This window comes from Harmonia axyridis, chromosome 7 (genome assembly GCF_914767665.1).
Source record: "Harmonia axyridis chromosome 7, icHarAxyr1.1, whole genome shotgun sequence".
Taxonomy (NCBI): domain Eukaryota; kingdom Metazoa; phylum Arthropoda; class Insecta; order Coleoptera; family Coccinellidae; genus Harmonia; species Harmonia axyridis.
Window position 1 is genome coordinate 22955535 of NC_059507.1, and position 15691 is coordinate 22971225.

Sequence of the window (15691 nt, forward strand, 5' to 3'; positions counted from 1 at the left end):
ATTTAGATAATAATAAAGTTTTCCTTGAATTCAATAGTATAATACAGTACAACTGTCAAATTAAGAGCTCTGCAACAGAATACTATATGTATATGTATTTCTCTATTTCAGTATCGTAATGAGTTCATTACAGTTCTAAAAACAGTGCTGTAATGAACTCATTACAGCATCGTTTTCAGTTATATTTTTTGTTTTGTGGTTGTCTATACTGACTTCCAATCCTATCAAATTTGAACAAACGTCAATAATCGTCAATATAATATAATTTGGATATAGTGAAATGATTTGCAAAAATATTCGCAATTTCTTTTAATTCTGGTGGTGTTAAATCGATTTCGTCAGACATAATTCACGAATTCAATGCGTAATAGTAAATTATTTCAAAATTCAAAACGTACGATTCATATCTAAATTCCGTAATCTGTCAATTTTTGTAACAGTTACCAACTGCCAAGATACAATACAAAAGTCACTAGGATATATAATCCAAATTTTGCATTGAATTTCGACAATATTTCACAAAACTTGACTGAAATAGAGAAAATATCGTCTAATACTCGTTGCAGAAGGCAATTCCAACACTCATGCGTTCCAAAACTCGCTCCTTCGTCGCTCGTTTTCGAATTTCACATTCGTGTTGGAATAGGAGCCCATTCTGCAACTTGTTTTAGAATATACTATTTCAACATAATCGCTCAAATATAATGAGAAGAGGTAAATTGATAGGTAGGAATGCATTTATGTCAATAAAATATTAAGAATTGGTCATTCAGAGATCACTAAAAGGTTAGGCCCATATCCTCTTCATTACTAAGATGGCCAAATGTTCTCAACTCAATTAATTTGTTTAAAGTGCTTCTTTGTAAATTCAAGTGTTTAGTCATTTGTAATTGTTTGCCAATTATATGAGTATTCCGACAGTTTTTCGAACTTTTGTTTGGTTTTAAGTACACAATATACAGTGTGTCTCGGAGTATATGGTATAGATAGTACTAATGAAAATAAGAATAAATTTCGCCCTATCAGTTTGCTATACCATAGTATACTATGGCTATACCTACTCCTGTAATATAAAATGGCTTTATTAGACGTTGACGTAAAGTTTGACATACGCGACGTTGACGTTTGCAATTATGAGTCCACAGAGAATTATCTACTTCTATACGATTTCTAATTTCCACGGTTTTTGTAATAGGTCGATACATAATCGAGAATACAATATAACCTAACCTAAATTGTAATTATGATTCTTCTCTTTGTTAACGAACAACCCCAAGAAGATGAAAAGTTTCAATCAATATCCTATTTGCCAATTAGATATTTCATTATGCTTTTGGTTCGTGCGTTCGAATCCAACATTAATCCCTTTGTTTGTATCCATTGTCAGATACAGAATTATAACCCACCAGAGGTTTATTCCAATAGTTGTCCTGGCTAGCCTTTCAATATGGCAGGAATTAACCCAGTTTTCGAACGTAATAAGGCTTTTTGGATAGTTAGGTGAATCACACAATATACCATAATTTAAAAGATATCTGATATCATTGTGTATAAAATTAGTAAACTATAGAACAATTATTGGAACACCCTTTTTACACTATTTAACCATAATAACGTTATCACTTTGGGTTTTGATAAGGGATCACACACTGCATCAAAGAGAAATTATCTTTCGGTGAATTTGCTCGAATTTTTTATTTGTTGTAGAACTTCTTATCCAATGTCTTCATTGCATCACCGCTCTAAATTCGACCATTTAGATTATATAGGTACTATAGGGAGCTAAGAATAACTTTTGCAAAATTTCAAACGCCCATTGTGAAGAAACTCTTTCGAATATACATCGTGTCCGTAAAGTATGGAACAAATTCATTTTCAGCTAAACAAACCATTTTAAGAAATAATCCACGTCGATTTTTTATTTTGATTTACCGTATTTTAAAATAATAATCTAATATACAGGGTGAATTATACTTTCGAGTAATGACGTCACCGTCATTCTTTTTAAATGGAACACCCCCATTTTGTCTCAATTTTTCGATTACTCTAACGGAGCTGATTCCAAAAATGTATCACATGTTAATTCCAATTGGTACAGGGTGAACAAAAATACAATAGTTTTGTGTGTGCTCATAAAGTAACGCGTAACATTCTTTATTAGTTCAATTAACAATATCATCAAAAATACTTATTGTCTAGCGGCAATTGGTTTGAATGTAACACCCTGTAGTTTGTTACATTTTAGATTAATAAAAATTTATAAAAATAAGAAATAATTTCTTTCATATTCTGCCTGCTAGACCACAAGTACCAAATATGTTTGGAAATAGCTCATTTTTATTAATCTAAAAATGTAACAAAATACAGGGTCTTACATTCAAACCAATTGCCGCTAGACAATAATAGGTAATCACTTTGAGGAAATTATAAGTAAAGGACACCATTTTCTGATCCACACTGTATACTTTATTTATCTAACTTCTGAGAGATCTTTCACCGTGAACTATCGAATTGGTAATCGACTATTTCAGAATTTCAAGTATCTAGAAATAAATACATAATAGATATGTCATTTTAATTCAGGAGATGCTAACAACATCATTTTTAAATATGTTACTCCCAATTTTTTTTCTTCGAATCAATAGGGAGTTATATATCCAATAACCCCCATTTGATACGCCTATGCTAATTTTATACACAATGACATCAAAAAACTTTCAAGTAAACATTAATTTCTTACAAGTGTAGGTAACTGCATTTTTTATGGGCGAATCAAAGATCAAAGACTATTTTGATACTATCCGACTCAATCATCATTCATGCCCAGATTATAAAGCAAAATTGAATACTATTGATCCATTAATTTGGAATCATCTGATTTTCCATGAATTTGTATTCGCTGAAGAATTCTTCTATGCCCTTATTTCCGATTAACAAATGTTGGTGCAGCTATGAATGTAAAAATAGTAAACGGACAGCCAAACTCTATATGAAATTCTAATTGATTAATGAAAAGTTGAATTTTTCATGAGGTGCAGAACGGATTTGAAGACCAACACTCTGTACTGGAATTTACATTCATTTTTAAGTCGAATTAGAAAGAATTAACCAGTGGTACTTAGTTCTATTGATTCATTCGCGAAATGAATTAATGGAAATTTGATTTCTTGCCTTGAAACTCTTGGAGAGAGTTCGCGAACTAATGAGAGGTTCAATGCGTTTTATTAACCACTTTTTTTTATAAAATTACAGCTGTCTGGACTGAGGGCGAGTAAAACTAGATTATAACGGGAATTCTGAGAATAGTTAATCATACAGAGGTCTATCACATTTACTTTGAACAACAAGCTTTTTACTCACTCATAGGTAACATCGAACATCATTGTGGTCAATTTACCTGAAAAAAAATAAGTTTTAGTTTTCTATTTTGAAAATAATAAAATTTTTTCTCATATATTCTACTTATTATAGAATAATATTATATAATATACATCAATAAACCTTAAAGATGTTTTAATACCACCAATATATTCATGCTTGAAAGATTTTTCCCCTTTGCGATATATCTATAGGTTCGAAAGTTTTTAGGGGGTGAATCCTTGTAGAAAATTAAAAGATTTCTTTCAGGTAAATAAAACCTCTTATTTTTCCTTTGAGTTATACGCTTCAAAAAATGTTTAGTTTTTTTTTTGCTGAGATTGCGGCAAAAGTATCTGAACGCCGAGAAGCGGGTGTGCCGAATGTGGAACATAATACGTTTATGCTTGTGAACCATTCAACTGTTAGATATTATGTTGAAAAAAAAATGCCGATTCTTCTCTACCAAATGTTCATTTATGAGACACAAAATGTTTACTTTTTGTCTTTTTGATAACTTCTTCATTTTCAGGCATGCTCTTGTCGTTTGCGTTGCTAGGAATTTTGAAACATTGTTTTACGTTCTTACAATCAACTCCGATTCAAATTCTGAAAATTTGTTTTGCAATAATGCCTAGAGGTAATCTTAGTGCGGATGAAGCCAATAGGGCTATTGGTATGATCGAGGTGGGACGTAATCAGAGAGATGTTAGAATTCCTTTCAAGTTAGTGAAAGCGTAGTTTCCCGACTCATCCATCGATATCGAGAAACTGGAAACGTGACCGAAAGACTGAGAAGTATGGACGCCCAAGATCTACCTACCACTCATGCACAAGATCGGTTTCTTACTGTGTCCTGTGTCTACACGTAGAGAGCCTTTGAATACTTGTAGAATCATGCAACAGCGGTTTTTGAACGCTTCTGGTCTTTTGGTTTGATTGAAACAGTTCGTTGAAGACTTCGAGGTAGTAATCTAAATTCTCGACGACTTTTGAGAAGTACACTGATCAACAATTGCTAGGGATCACTTATGAACTTCTCTTCATTTGTATTTTTTTCAAGTTATCTCGTGAATATCTGTACATTATATGTTCTCTAAGGAAAAAGTAAGATGTTTTGAGTTGATTATATCAAAGTCTTCCTCACTTCATCGGCTCTTGTTCACAAAATCGATTATTATCTGTAGGCTGTTACAGGTGGAGTGAAAAGCAATGTGGTATTTGTTATTAAATCTGTTTTTTTCTCTCGTTCAAACACATAAGGTGACAATAATTGAATAAATGAGAACAATATCAGCTTATCAGTCATGCCGAGAAGACGTTTGGCTCCTGTGCAACTGGACCAAATCATACGGTGGATACAGGAAGTTTTGTCCCAGCGAGAAGTGTCCCGGCGGTTGGATGTTTCGCAAAGTGTCGTGAGTCGGGCTTGGAATAGGTTCATCCAAAACGACTCAGTATCTTATGTTCATGGCGGAGGTCGGCAGCGCAGTACAACAGCTGCCCAAGATCGTCTTTTGATCCTCAATGCTAGGAGAAATCCCACTTACCCGGCGTCGCGGCTCAATAGATCACCGAGAGTTGCAACAGGACTAACAGGAGTTCTAATTTCGAACCAGACTGTAAGACGACGACTACATGTTCGTGGTTTGAGAGCACGTCGGAGGGTACAACATCCCCGTTTGAATAGGGAACACCGGGTTCATCGACGGCAATGGGCTGAGGAGCACCGCAATTGGACACTTGAAGATTGGAGCCGATGTTTATTTACGGATGAGTCTAGATTTCGTTTGGTCAACTCCGATGGACGTATTCTTGCTTGGAGGGAAAGAGGTCGAAGGTATGCAGAACAGTTTATGGTACCCACAACAGCTTTTGGCGGAGGTTCTATATGTGTATGGGGAGGCATTTGTTTGAACCAACGCACAGAGTTGGTTGTTCTGCAGAACACCACCATGACCAGCCAGAGATATCACGATATGATTATTGAACCCATAATTGTTCCGTTTGCGGCTGCCGTGGGCGAGAATTTCATTTCAATTGACGATAATGCCCGTCCACACCGTAGTCGTCTGGTTAATGAAGCGCTAGAAACTCATGCTATTGATAGGATGGACTGGCCAGCTCGCTCTCCAGACATGAATTGCATCGAACATGTCTGGTCTGAGATGTCTAGACAATTGTCAACCTTAGAACAACCGATCAATAACCTGGAGGACCTTTCTAACGCTTTACGGGATATTTGGACGAATTTGCCCCAAAATTTTATAAATCGTTTGATCGAAAGTATGCCTCGTAGGGTAGAATGCTTGAGACGAGCTCGTGGGGGACCAACTAGGTACTAGCTTAACCGAAACTTCAGCCTTCTTGTGGTTTCATCATAAAATTTTTATGTTATTCAAACACAGAATTTTGAGTGTTCCTAATAAAGTCTTTTTTTCTCTCCAACTTTCCATTTTTTCATTCTTTTCTCAAGTGAACCATATTATCAACTGAAAATACTCTGATATCTGACTAAATTTATAATCTTGGAGCGAATATTTCAGAAATAAATTTAGAACAAGTAAGTGATCCCTATCAATTGTTGAGCAGTGTATTTCATTGACTCAAAATCATATGCGACTACGATTGGAATGGGCACTTGAATTGGAAAGATCAATGGAGGTATGCATTGTTCACAGATGAGTCGAGAATCGAGATATGGACGAGCATATGGATGGTTTCCGGATAGTCGGAGTGGTGCCCAGAAAACGGAAATCGGTTCAGGAAGTTCATTTGTTCAGAGGTGGTACAACTAATGTTTGGGAAGGAATTTGCTATTGCACCAAATTTCTTATTTTTGGATGATAATGCGCCACTCCATCGTGCGAGAATTGTCGATGAAGCACCACCAGACCTTAATCCCATTAAAAACGCTTGGAATCAGCAACAAAGAGCTTTAGATTCTCACCAACCTTCTCATACGCTTCAAGAACTCATGCGGCTTCTACTGCAACTCTGGAGAGAAATTGATCAAGGCTATATTTCAACAATCTGATCGAAAGTATGCAAAGGCGTTGTCGAGCTGTGGTTGATGTTTGAGGAGGCCATACTCTTTACTGAACTTTATTTTTTAAATTTTTATTAATTTATGATTTAATTTGTACTACAAATATTTAAAATAAATTTTTAATCAAAACTCTGATACTCATGAAAGAATGGGCAAAAAAGATTTAGATGAGTGAGTAAACATTCAGATTTCTCACATTTAAAAAAATGTTGAAAAAAAATGAAAATTTTTGAAACGGTCTCAGATTATCTGAACTTTCTTGGAGCAGTATTAGGCCAATTGAAAAGTCCCCGGTCTGATGCACAGATGGCGGTACTAGTATTAAATCCATGTAATTTTTAGTTAGTACTAACCATCAAACGATACGTGTCGAATTTTGACAGCAGTACTACCATTAGTTCGTGTGATATTGCGTTGTGAGTATAGTTACTTTAGTTAGTGAAAAAAAGAAGGAAAAGAACAGAATTTCGTGTGCTGATAAAATATTGCCTTTTGAAGGGAAAAAATACAGTTTGAGCAGAATCTTGGCTTGATGAAGAGTTTCCGGGGTCTGCATCAGGAAAATCAATCATCATTGATTGGTATGCTAAGTTTAAACGTGGTAATGAGCACCGAAGACGGCGTGAATGCCCAAAAGAGGCTGTTATTGACGAAAAAATTAAATAAGTTCACAAAATAATTTTGAATGACCATAGAGTGAAGTTGATTGAGATATCAGAATTGTGAAGATACCATCTGAATGTGTACATCATATCATTCACGAATATTTCCACCTGAGAAAGCTGTATGCAAAATGGGTGTCGCGCGAGCTCACAATGTATCAAAAGCAACAACGTTTAACGATTCTGAGCATTGTTTGAAGCTGTTTAAGTGCAATAAATCTTAATTTTTGCGTCGATATGTGACAATGGATGAAACATGGCTTCATCATTTCACTCCGGAGTCAAATCGACAGTCAGCTGTGTGGACTGTACACGATGAACCGAATCCAAAGCGAGGAAAAACACAACAGTAAGCTGACAAGGTTATGGCATCAGTTATCTGGGTTATCTGGGATGCGCATGGTATAGTATTCATTGACTACCTCGCAAAAGGGCCAGACCATCAACAGCGATTATTATATAGCGTTATTGGATCGTTCAAAGGATTAAATCGTTGAAAAACGGCCTCATTTGAAGAAAAAAGATGCTGTTTCATCAAGACAATGCGCCGTCAATGAAAACAATGGCAAAATTACATGAACTGTGCTTCGAATTGCTACTGCATCCAACGTATTCGCCAGATCTGGCTCCCAACGACTTTTTTCTGGTCTCAGACGTCAAAAATATGCGCGCTGAAGAGAAATTCAGCGCCAATGAAGAAGTAACCGCCGAAATTGAGATCTATTTTGAAGCGAAAGATAAATCGTACCATAAAAATGGTATCGATAAGTTGAAAGATCGCTATAATCGCTGTATCGCCCTCGAAGACAACTATGTTTAATAATAAAATCGAATTTTGCCTAAAAAAAGTGTTTTACTATGGTAGACCGGGGACTTTTCAATAGGCCTGTTATAACTCCGGCTATACCGGATGTTTATTATAACGTCCCGAAAGCGATTTCCACTCTTCGTTACCAAAACTCCGTTCACCTACATGTCGTCCACACCGAAGATAAAGCCGGCCTGTAGCGTGTTCCAAAACCGGAAATTAATTATGTGACGCATGCAAATGCGGCTCATTGAATCTTCTTTCCGACATTTACGGCCATTGTTCCAGCCGGTCCCGCGGCCAACGCTGATAAGTATTCATCTATTGGACATCGAGTTATCCGATAACAATAACAACGTTAACTGTAACTAATGTTTTTTTCATTGAACGCGTGACAGTTCTGATAATATGTCAGCTGGGTCGGGTTTCAAGGACGTCCGAACGTCTATTATTTTCGGCCCACCGGTTTTCACTTCGACGGTCTTGCGACGAGCGCCATCTGCTTGAGAGGCGTGGAAGCGTTTATTGTAGGTTTTATTCTGCTTTGCGGAAAAAAATCAGAAGGAGTGGAGCACTAATTTTCGAACTGCAGTTTTAAAGGGAATATGCCCACCTCTTTGTGTGGCGCTTTTCATTTTATGGTAATCACTATAATTTAGATCGAATCTTTTGGAAAATTTTAGCAACTAACCAACCTTCTTCTTCTTCTTTCTCAGCCCTATTTCATCCAGTGTCGGACATAGGCCTCTTCCAGTTTTTTCCATGCTTCTCTGTCTTTTGCTGTTCTCATCCATTGCTTGCCGGCTACATGGACTATGTCGTCTATCCATCTTTTTCTCGGTCTTCCTATGCTTCCTTTTGCCTCTCGAGATCTCCAAAACGTCACTTTGTGTGACCATCTCTCCACACTCCCTTCTAACATGTGCCACCCACTGCCACTTAAGTTTCGCTATTCTATTCATGATGTCAGATACCCTGGCCTTTTTTCGTATTTCGGTGTTCGGAATTCTGTCCCTCAAGCTCATACCCAGCATAATCCTTTCCATGGCCCTTTGAGTTACTCTCAGTTATTCTGCCACTTTTTCCGTTATTGCCATAGTTGCCACTGGTAAAATACAGCTGTCGTAGGTTTTGCGTTTTAAGTGTAGAGGAATATTTTTGTCCTTAAAGATGAAACTCAGTTTGCCGAAGGATGCCCATGCTAAGCGTATTCTTCTCCCAATTTCCAAAAATTTATTTTCTTTTCCATTTTTAATCATATACCCCAAATATACATATTGTTCCAACCTAACTAACCTTTCAATCCAGAATCCTCCTAGAAATTATAAGTAGGATATTGTTCGGCAGTACCTATAAGCTAGCAGTAGTTTTAGGACTAAAGTGCGAAGTAAGATAAAATGGTTAACTGTTGCTCATTCGGAAGATTTTTTTCCCTTCTGCATGACTCTATTTTACTCATTTAACTCTACTTGTTTCTTTGAAAGAGGTACATATTTCTTCTTGTCTGTCTTTCTTGTTGGAATTTGTATTATCTTTCTAAATTTTTTATTCTCGTGCGCTTTAAGCATCTCTTCTGTCTTCGTCTGCTATTTCCTCAATAGTTTAGATTTTCAACTTTTCTTTGATTCGTTGATTGCTAATATACCATGGGGCGCCAACTGCTGTTCTGATTACTGTATTTAGTGTACTTTGTAACTGATCTTTCTTATTGTCTTTCGTATTATACCAGGATACTCCTGCATACGTAATGCTTGGCTATAGCACTATGTTCATTTTCTAAAGGAAGTTCACTTTTTGGGTTGAGCAGCGGGTAGAGTAAACACCTCCTAATCTAGGAGTTATTGGTAGAGTCTGCCATGCAATTACCTTGACTTTTTTCTGTTTTCTTCTGGCTCTTTGCTAAAATCATTCTTTTATCTAGAATTACTCCTACATACTTTGCTTTCTTTTTCCATTCTATCGTCTGATTTTCTATTCTGACGTTTCCTGCTTTCTCTTTCTTTACTGTTGTTCCTCCGAAGTAGATTACAACTGTTTTCGTCGTATTCACTTTGAATCTCCATCTATTGAAGTATTTCATCCGTTTATTCAGGTCTATCTGTAACTACCTAGTAATTGCTTTCCGCATTCTACTTTGATAGTTATTAGCGGTGTCATCTGCAAACTGTGTTGCATCTATTCATTTTCGGTATGTCTGCCATGTATAAGTTGAACAACAGCGGTCCTATCACCGAACCTTGGGGAACTCCGGCTTCAATTTTCCTAATCGTCGACCTGGTACTATCGATGTTCACTCTGAAGTTTCTATTTTCCAGGTATGATTTTATTAACTCCATAAGTTTGATTGGAAATTTCATCAACTTCATTTTGTATATCACACCTTGATGCCACATTATATCAAATGCCTTTTCTATATGCAGAAATAGTGCACCAGTGTCTGTAGATGATTTCATTTGCTCCTTAATATTTTCTGAGAGTCGTATCAGTTGGTGAATCTTTGAATACAAGTAAGTGAGGAGTCAGGTGAAATTTTGTTAGCATAGATATAATCTTTCGATTGTGCCAAAATTCCGTCGAACTAGTGATCATTTGATTCTCGTAAAGTCTCGAGAACACCGTCCTCGATTCTTACTTGTAACAGACCAAAACCTACCCACCTAGTTAACTGTCCCCTGTTCCTCCAGAGGGACTTGTCTCACGAATTGCGAATAAAGTATTTTTCATCTTCTGTCGTTCAAACGGCGGAACCTTCCTCGAACAATTCACATCAGGATGTAGGGGCTCTTCTGCCCGAACGTGTCCGTTCGATAATGAAATCATTTATCCAATATTTACAACTTCCAACTTCATTTTCCCACGTAGGTATTTACAGGAGTTTCGAGCGTTCACGACCAGATGGAAATTGCTGAATAGCAAAGAGGTTCCGAGGCTTGCACTCGGCCGCCGATAAAGAGGTTTATATCGCCATGCACAAACAAGAATAAAAAGCTGAATTTACGGGCAGTTATTGACTTCCAACGGTGGACTTATACAGGGTAGCTCTTGAAGTTGTACAATTTTACGGGCAGTTATTGACTTCCAACGGTGGACTTATACAGGGTAGCTCTTGAAGTTGTACAATTTTATGGGCAGTTATTGACTTCCAACGGTGGACTTATACAGGGTAGCTTTTGAAGTTGTACAATAACTTCGACTAAAAATTCAACTCGTCAAATTAAACCCTTTTTCATTTTTTGACAGTTGACATGTCAACACTACACTTCGGTGCAATTATTAATCACCATTGACAACTTCATTCCAAATAAATTCCAAAACGTCACTTTGGCAATGCGTATGTTCAAAGTATAACAAAATATAAATGCGCTAATCAAAGAAAATTCCACGAATATATTTGGGGAATATTTATGGATTTTTGCTGCGAAAGAGAATTTGAATTGAATGAATATAGGAGCTTAGAAGATTTGACGTTTATTCTAAAAGATTAGGCGGTCAATATGATAAAGAAAAATGAGACCGAATTTAAAGATTGACCTGTTTAACACTACAGTATTTAAATCAACCCGAGATGCTCACGATGTAATGGTAATAGATAATCTATAGTAGAGAACAGCAACGAATCTAATGCTTAGTTAAATTTTAATAAAGTCATAAATTTTTTTGTCAACAAATTTTCCACCGAATATCCCTTCGGGCATTAACAAATGCATCATAATTTTATGACAAGTTTCCCAAGCTCGTGTCTTGGTAATAGCCCCCAGTCTTCGGGCTGTTACCAAGTATGTAACGAGCTTTCGATTGTCATAAAATTATCTCGTCTATTATCAATGTCCTAGGGTTATTACTACTGAAAATCATTTCGGATCACAGGTTTGGAGTACTTAATGATTAATTCGAAAATCATCTGACTTTCATTGAAGAATAAAAAGGCAACTTAGCCTTAGGCTTCTTCAAGTCATTTCCTTGCTCAGGAGTGAGTCCATAATTAAGATGTAATATTTGAATGAATTCATATCATTCAACATATTATATAATTTCTTAAAAATGGTGTGTTTTTCGAAGAAACAACGACCAATAATTTCATTTCCCAAAATGATTGACGGCCGGTTTCTTACAGGCCAATTAACGTAAAATTCAACTTAACAGCTGTCATATCTATGGTCAAGCGTCATTTGGGTTGCTGAAAGTAAGGTTAACTCCTTTTTGTTTGAACATTCTGCCAGTAAACACAGTGGTCAAATTTTACACGTAAATTGTATGTCAACGTCATTTTGGGTTTGTGAGACGCATTTTAATTTTTCTTTTCAAGTTAAAAGCTTCAGATAACATATAATAGTTAATTTTACACTGTACAATATTTCAGAAACCCAAATGGATTTGATATCCCTTTCAAGTTGAATGTTGTATTAGTTGAACAAAAATTTGATCAGCCTTTCAGGAACCTGAGGTAAGTATTCTGATAGTTACTTTGGGTTATGCTCATTTCGTACAGTTTTATGAATCGGCGAAGCTATAACTTAGGAACCATTGGAAGCAGAAAAAATGATCAGTTATGAGTATCATGTGATCTATAAAAATTCCTGAAAAAAGAATTTTAGAAACATGATTAGATTTCAGAAATATTATTATTCTGAGAAAATACATCGGGGGTCCTCGAAGATTTTTTCTTTGAGTCTCATAGTTCTCGAAATGCTTTCAGTGAGCACCGAATTTGCGATACCCTGTACCTACATCGTCAATCCAAGTTTATAAGAATCAAACCGAAATTATTCATCGAAACACATCCAACAAAGGGTAGTTCAAGTCGAAGTCGCCATCCAGCTTGAATAATCAACCTTTTTGTGCATTTATTCCCGGAGACCCCCGGCGCATCTTAGATCAACAACTTATCCCACGAAGGCGCGTCTCCCGCACAGTTTCTCGACGTCCCCGGTGCATCCTACATCGTACTAAACCCCGAAACGAGCCACCTGCCACCTCCCCTTAACCCCTACCACGAACTCTCCAACCCCCCATTCGTGAGGGGGAGGAATCGCCCACCTCGTAAACATTCGATTCGCGTCCCTCATATTCTTACCCGGGGGATCAAATCGATCGGGACCTACCAAGAACTGGAATTCCTACGCGGTTTTTCACCCCCAAACTACCCCCCTAAGGGTGTGGGGGAAATACGCAGGATAAAACGTCGAGGATTTCTCCAGGTTTATCAATTTCGCACGGTATAAATCTCCATAAGTATGAGACTGCGAAGGGTTGAATGACATATTAATTGATATATAGGATGTCCAACCCCAACTTTTTTCGTTTTTTTACAAGCAACAACCTGAAAAATTCGAGTTGAAAATTTCTGAAAAGGAGATTAGAATATCTTTGAAATGAGGTGTCACTCACTATTCTAATTGTTGGGGTTGTAGTGCCCCCTCTTACAACCCTCTCGTAAAAGGTTTTGTTTTAAAGAATCAAAAGTACTGTGAAATCTCTACGAACAATAATGATTTGAGTGAATTTTGCCAAGCATTATAAATGTATAATATGAAAAAAATCGGGGGTTGTACCTTTTTATTGGGACACCCTGTATTCAAGATAAATCGCGAAAGGTGCACTTTTTGACTCAAATAGAAAGAATGACGTAGGAAAAAAACAATAAAACAATAATCATGAATTTATTAGAACCATTTCATCGACAACATCATAGGGTTAGGTTTGTGATTGATTGAAACTTCAAAAAAAAAACTTAACATCTCGATATTCCGGCTTCAAAATGAAAAAGTGGAAAATCGCTCGGGCCCGTCAATTTCTGATTCGAGGGGGAACAACTTTTCCGCTCTTCGTATTTACGTTACTTCAACCCCATAACGGGGATGAGTACAACCCTTTGATTTCGAATAGGGATGAGGGAAATGGCGTTACCTCATTTTGAATTGAACTTTTCGAGTACTATCTGATCCTGAAATTTCGCTTCAAAATTTCCATCGGTAACGAAATGACAGGTAACATGGTCGAATAGTACTTACTTACTTATAAATAGATAAATAACTATTGAATACCTTTGAAGTGTGTCGGATACGAATAATGTTCTCGAGATAAATTCACATTGCCTTTTTCACTATTTTCGCTGTTATTTCATTATCGATCGATATTTTGAAGCGAAATTTAAGGGACAGATAGTACTCGTTACGATCTTCAAAATAATTTATCGCAACACCCCTCATCTTTAATCAAAATAAAAAAAAAAGCGAAAAAGTTATTCTCCCTTAAATCAGAAATTGACGGGTCCGAGTGATTTTCCACATTTCCATTTTAAAGTATGAAAATGGACGTGTTGAGTTTCCGTTGGACCACCCTGTATAATGAACTCTCATCCCAAGGCTCTTGTTCTTCGTGCCACTAGAGTCTGTGGTAAACAGGATATTCTATATCCATAATACCTAATTCTCAAGATCTATAGAATATATCTATAGATCTGGAGAATTAGGAGGCTAAGGCAGAATGAATGTTATTCAAAATGGCCAACGTAAGTCTGACAACTCATGTTGGATTTTTAAAAACTTGCCATTGTCATATCTCCGAAGATATGAGAGGAATGAAAAAACAGTTAGAAATAAATAAATAAATAAGTTTATTGTTTCAATAGTATAGAGGTAGAAAAATAATGACACCTTTAGGCACTCACCCCTTGCGTTCTAGCCACCCCAAAACAAGAAATTCTAATGGCAATCCTCTACTTGTGATACGTCATTTAACAGCTTGTAAAGTCCATTTTACAATGAGGCAAAGCTGGACAAGATGGAAGTAATCAGGGTTATTTCAATACAAATTTAAATGTAAGAACAATCAAGAATTTATTTCTTATCGACATAACAAAAATAGAACTTCAATTAAAATTGTTTGAAATGAATGCTTATTTATTCTAGACAATGATATAATATTCTGTTCTTACTACCCTAATCAATGGATTGGTATAAAAGGGGAGCAGCAATCGAATGGCCTCCCTGATCCTCTGATCCCTCTCCGATCGATTTTTTTGTGGGGACGCTTGAAATCTGTTGTATACCGGGAGCCACCAGAGTCAATTATTGAACTGCGACAAAACATTACAGAGGTCTGTCGTGAATTTAATGCCGAGACCCACAAACTGTTGTTTGAGAACAGAATATACTACTATCCAAAATAAAATGATAATAGAAATCGTTTGAACAATTTTTGTAGAAGTTTTTACATTTATATATCGACAAGAAATGCCTAGCTCTGCCTCGTTATGAAGTATTCTTTACGAGCTCTTGAATGATGTATCACAAGTGTAGGGGACAGCCATTAGAATTTCTGATTTTGGGGTGGCTAGAGCGCAGGGGTTAGTGTCAATACGTGCCATTATTGTTCCCCCTTGGCCTTACACTATTGAAATATTTTGAACTATTTATTCGCACCTCTTAACTTCGAAGATATGCCAATGACAAGTTTCTAAAAACCCTCCCTGTATATGTGGTAGCGCATTATCTTGTTACTTGTTCGAAAAGAAGGTCGGTATATAAGTACTCTCGATCAACACCCAAACTAACAGACGAGAGCTGGTTATGGTTACCCCTTCCCTTTCTTCGCGGTAGCTAGTCCATACATTCCGATGTTGTTCTCATATCCTGGAGTTGAGTTATTATAAGCGCTACCTCTGAAAATGCCAACAGAGTAAAAGACATCCAAGTGCGGTACCGAGGAAGGATTGGTGCACTACCAAGCTCGGATACTATAATGACCTTTTCCTAAGTGCATGAGTGAGTATACGTGAACAACGGACTCTTTACATCCATTATTATCCTATTT

General features: G+C 36.7%; 1 protein-coding gene across 4 annotated transcripts in view; it reads right to left on the reverse strand.

Annotated features, from left to right (window-relative positions):
• LOC123684807 (AF4/FMR2 family member lilli-like) overlaps nucleotides 1–15691 on the reverse strand; it is a 209664-nt gene that overhangs the window by 77550 nt on the left and 116423 nt on the right. The window contains exon 2 of one of the 4 annotated variants that reach the window (XM_045624262.1): nucleotides 3361–3397. The exons of the other annotated variants lie outside the window; for them this stretch is intronic. Coding sequence (XP_045480218.1) covers nucleotides 3361–3383 — 23 coding nt within the window. The 5' untranslated portion in view covers nucleotides 3384–3397. The remainder of the gene's footprint in view (nucleotides 1–3360; nucleotides 3398–15691) is intronic. 4 annotated transcript variants of the gene reach the window in all.